Source organism: Propithecus coquereli, unplaced genomic scaffold (assembly GCF_000956105.1).
Source record: "Propithecus coquereli isolate 6110/MARCELLA unplaced genomic scaffold, Pcoq_1.0 Scaffold6, whole genome shotgun sequence".
NCBI classification, from domain to species: Eukaryota; Metazoa; Chordata; class Mammalia; order Primates; family Indriidae; genus Propithecus; species Propithecus coquereli.
In genome coordinates this window covers 10,103,355-10,108,264 of record NW_012151951.1, presented here as the reverse complement: position 1 = coordinate 10,108,264, position 4,910 = coordinate 10,103,355, and the positions used below count along the sequence as shown (strand labels likewise).

The following is a 4,910-nucleotide window of genomic DNA, read 5'->3' as shown; positions in this document are numbered from 1 at the left end:
TCCCAAAAAAAAAAAAAAAAAAAAAAAGAATGTCCCTCAAAAGGGCCTGTGCCCTCCGACTTCTTTTCATAGCAAAAAATACTTTAAAACAAGTATTCCCAAACATTATTCATGATTTTCAACTTGACTACGGCCATTTTTTTCAAGGTGGAATGGCTGAGAATGAAGATACCTTGGAGGAAGAGAGAAAAAAGAGCACAAACTAACCAAGGATATAGAAGATGTTGACCTAAGAAATATTCAGGTGGTGGAATGAAAGGTTTTAATGAACACGTATATAAGGTGAATTGAGAAAGAGGAGAGAAATAACATTGAGATTTCCAGCTCTGGCAACTGGCAATTACGTGGTATAGTTTAACCTAGGTTTTCAAGAGAGGAGAAGGAGCTTTGGGGAAGATGGAAATGAGTTCAAGTTTAGACCTGCTTAACTTAATAAAGGAAAAAGCCAGATGAGAATGTTCAGAAGCCAGATGGAAATTTGGGTCCAAGCCTAGTAGGGAACTCTATAGATTTGACATCAACAAATGCCTGGCAGCTACAGAAGTACAACAGAAAGAACTCCATCATTTATACACACTACTGAAATTCAGAGGTTTTAAGATTGCTGCTCTGGAGCACTCTAGAGCTAACTTTAGAGCAAAGGAATTAGAAATCTCTTCTGTATCAGCCTCCTTTTCCTTTCTCCTCCTGTCCTGTCAAATCAGGACATTTATCTTACAATTTTGACAATGTATGCAAAATACCTAACACATAGTAGAACTCAACAAACACCGGTAACTATTATTTAAAGCCCAGCCCCTTTTGCTGCTTAAGAAGGCCTGACCTGCTATGTATTCAAGGTGTACAGCCCTACGAAAAACTGCAGAGTATTAATAGATTTACCAGTGGATAGGAGAGGAAGCAGAAATGAGAAAGGAAAGGTAATCCTGCAGTTTAAAGAGTATGGAACCTAAAAGTAGAAGATGAAGATGCTAGCCCTGGTTCTAACATACTCATTAGATAAACATAGGAAGCCACTTACTTACTTACGGGTAAAAGGGCTTAACAGTAACTTTACCACACTGTGGATTTAAGAATTTAATTTAATTTAAAGAATTACGGGAGAGAATTAAAAGAGAAAGTTTCTGGTAATACTTTGTTCTTTAAAGGAGTACACACATGTACTTTACCAATTAACTTTATCCATTCACTATTAACAATTGGTGTTGATGGATTCTGTAGACTTGTTTTCCCAATTCTAAGGACTAGCAAAAGCTTTTAGCTGTTCTCAAGGATAAGATTTCAAGCACTGGAAAATAAATACAATCCTTCTAACCTTCTATCACTACCAGTTAATCAGCCATCACCACAAACTATTTTCTCCACTTGTTAGCCATTTACTCACCTGTTTACCTTTACCATCCTTTACCATTTACTCTTCTCAAGCACAGCAGACATTTTAACAAACCTGTCAGGGGTTGCTGTGATACATACAGTTCTTGGCAGGCTTCTGGTAGGCAAAGAAGTTACAGCCCACCCAAGCTGCAATCTTAGGCCCCAGAAAAGGGCCCAGTCTAGAGCTGGCTACTTCCACACCCACCTTACCTCTTCCAAATGACTCACTAAACTAAGGACTTTGTCATCAACTATTACAGTGCTCAAAAAACAAACACACAAAAACTACTTGAGTTCTAGTCCTAGTTTTACTAGCTACTTACTATGAAAATTTTATTCCCATTTATCTACCCTCCCTACCTCATAGGATTGTCTTAAGAGTCAAGTGAAATAATATATGTGCAAGCCCTTTGCAACCTAAATCATTGCAAAATACAAAGTACTGTGTCGGAGTTTTTAAGAGAAAAAGGAGTTTTTTGACTCTCAATTGCTGATAGCTTATCTAATTGTTAATCTTCAAAGTCAGAACCACAGCTTCTATAACAGAACTGCTCTGTCCAACAGAATTTTGCACAATAACAAAGACGTTCTACACTTACTTGCAATGTCCAATACAGAAGCCACTGGCCATGTGCAGCTACTGAATACTTCAAAGGTGGCCAGTGTAACTGGGAGACTGAATCCTTAATGTTATTTAACTTTAATTCTCTTAAACTACAAAAGCCATATGTGGTTAGTGGCTACCATATAGGACAGCACAAGTCTTGGATAATGAGAGCTGGAAAATCTAGCTGTAGCTCCAAAGTCTGTGTCAGCAAGTACAAGACCATCGTTAGAAACTGTGCCAATGAAGGGGAAGGCAGAGTTATAAAAGAATGGAACAGACAAAATGACATAACCAAATCCAAACAATAAATCTGGGGGAGATAATTCCCATTTGCAAAAAACATTCATGTTCCCTTAAACACCAGTTACACAGATATGTTCAATATCTTTCCCAATTTATAGTTTTTCCAAAATGCACCTGTGGTAGAAAGAAAGGCACTCACACAGGCAGAGATCAAAGGCAGGGAAGTGCAGGGGAAACAGAAACAAAAGAAATCTGGCTTGCCTGCTCCATGATTTCCCTCACGGTTCATGCAGGAAAATCTTACTGAGCATACAACCGCATAACAGGATTAAGGGGGTAGAGATGAATGAATTCTAGACTCTGTTCCCAGGGACCAATCAGGAAGAAATTCAAAAAGGCAACATACAAATCCAACTCACTCTCCCTCTAGTTCTTGCTTCCTGCTACATTTCCAAAGAACTGTTAAGGGATTTGCATTATATAAATCTCCACCATGTTGCCATACTCTGAAATTATGAGTACATCTTCTCTCTAGGATATCTAAGAGGACTGTGTCTTTAAAAAACAAATACACCCAAGAATATAAAACTTCTACACATTTAGGGGAAAACTTTTTACATCTCTTTCAACATTTAATACAAAACCCTGTTTTGACACCGCGTATCTAAGAGGGCGCCACCTCTGCTGCTGCTGCTGCTGCTGCTGACAGGTGGCATCTATTGACCCAGCAATATCTGCTAGGCACTAGACCAGCTGTGTCTTCCGTATTATCTCATTTATTCTTCAAATAACCTTACAAGGCTTATACTATTGTTATCCTCCATTTACAAATGGGGAAATGGAGGTTTCTAGGGATTGAGGAAGTTGGACAAGTTAGACGCATATGAAGTCCAGTTTCAAGCCCTGCCTTACCCACTGCGATACAGGGGCCCTTAACCCTTTTAACAACTAGAAGAGAGCATACAGCGCAGCATGGGGATGGAGTGAGTGTATTCTACGTGGACACTACCTGACAAAGAACTGGGGCCGGGGTGTCCTACCACTACAGGAGAAAGGCCCAGAACTAGAAGGCCCGCAGGAATGTCAGGCTGGGACAACAACTGGAGCATGTCGGGAAGGGCGCTGCAGGTGGGGGCAGAGCTAGGGCTAGATTCCAGCCCAAACACACGGAGAACCTGCCGCAGCAAAGGGCCGGCTTTCCGTAGGGCACGGGGGCGCTGGGAAAGGGAACTCAGGGGTCCCAGGTCCCCGTTTCCCGCCAGGCGTGGGTGGTTCAGGAAGGAAACTTTGCTATGCGAGGGGAGGCAGCGACGCCACCGAGCGGCAAGACGGAGCCGAGAAGGGTGCGCGGGAGGAGCGGGCCGAGAGGCGGACCTCCGCGGCGGGCCCGACACGCAGGCGCCCTGGGGAGGCCGACAGAACGAGAGGCCGGCCAGGGAGCCCCGCCCTCCCGCGCCCGGCCCGCGCCTTACCTGCTCCGCGCCGGCGCCGACACGCTCAGCGGCCGGCTCACCCCCGCGCTCCCGCCCGGGCCCCGGGTCCCAAGCGGGCCTCCCGCTGCAGCGCGGGGCCCCGCGAGGAGCAGCCACCGGCGGGCCGGGCCGCCCAGGGCCGCGGAGGCGGCGCGCAGGAACCGGGCGCCCCCCGCGGCGGCCATAGCCCGCGCTCGGCTAACTACCGCTGCGACGCGGGCCGCCCGGTAGGCAGCGGCCGCGAGAGGCTCGGCGAGGGCGGGCAGAGCGCTGGGCCGGCGCTGACGGCGAGCGGCGCGCGAGGGCTGCGCTCTCGGAAAGGCCCTGCTCCCAGCGCCGCGGAGGACTTCGCGTGCCTTCCGGGTGACCTATAAATCCTTCAGCGACCCGACCGCAGCCCCACCCCCTGCCCGTTCCCACGCCTCCGGGACGGGGCTTTTTTTTTTTAGGGGGCGTGGCTAAGTGATTTGTTGTTTTAATTACCGACCACGTTTTGTCATAAGCTTGATGCCTTGTTGGCCTCCAGAGTTGCCACGCAGGAACAAAAAAATTTAAAAGATAGCTGAACGTCTGGCGGAGAGATAAAGTAAAACCACTTCTCTGTTCTGTTACAACCTACCCCCATTAAAAAAAAAAAATGTAGGAAACTGAGTCATTTTGGAATCAAATGAGAGCACAAGGGCATTCTGAGCATTGTCAATTTTAGAAAATCTCAGACTGCCATACACATTATTCACAGAAATAATTATGACTATAAGATTATAAATGATCACAAAAATGAACAGACTTAGGGCTGCTACAGAAGGCAGGTAATTCTAGGCCTTCACTGGCAAATAAATGCTCGTTAAGTATATGAAATCCGTAAGACTTAGGAAACTGTGATGAGCTGAAATTTCTAGAAGACTTTACAAAAACGGAAAGGTGAATTTTAAAATACACCTTATTCATGGTTAATATGTTGTAGAAAAAACATGGGGTTTGAGGTCAGAAATAGCAATGTTCAAATTCCAAGGACTACCACTTAGGAGATCTGAGACCTTGAAAAAATTATTCTCTGAGAGGATCAGAGTTTCCGTAACTCTAAATACAGATAAGATGTTCCGTCCTTGAGGGCTGTTCTGAGTGTTACACTAACGCACATGAACAGTGCGTCACAAAGTAAAGCATAGCACTTTCTGGACCTTCCTCCGTAAGGGTACTCTTGAAGAGGCTAA

At 45.2% G+C, this 4,910-nt stretch overlaps 1 protein-coding gene across 1 annotated transcript in view; it reads right to left on the bottom strand.

The window, feature by feature from the left end:
• FDX1 (ferredoxin 1) overlaps positions 1-4,042 on the bottom strand; it is a 50,897-nt gene extending 46,855 nt beyond the window's left edge. The window contains exon 1 of the mRNA XM_012659154.1: positions 3,697-4,042. Coding sequence (XP_012514608.1) covers positions 3,697-3,881 — 185 coding nt within the window. The 5' untranslated portion in view covers positions 3,882-4,042. The remainder of the gene's footprint in view (positions 1-3,696) is intronic.
• Positions 4,043-4,910: the final 868 nt, after the last annotated feature.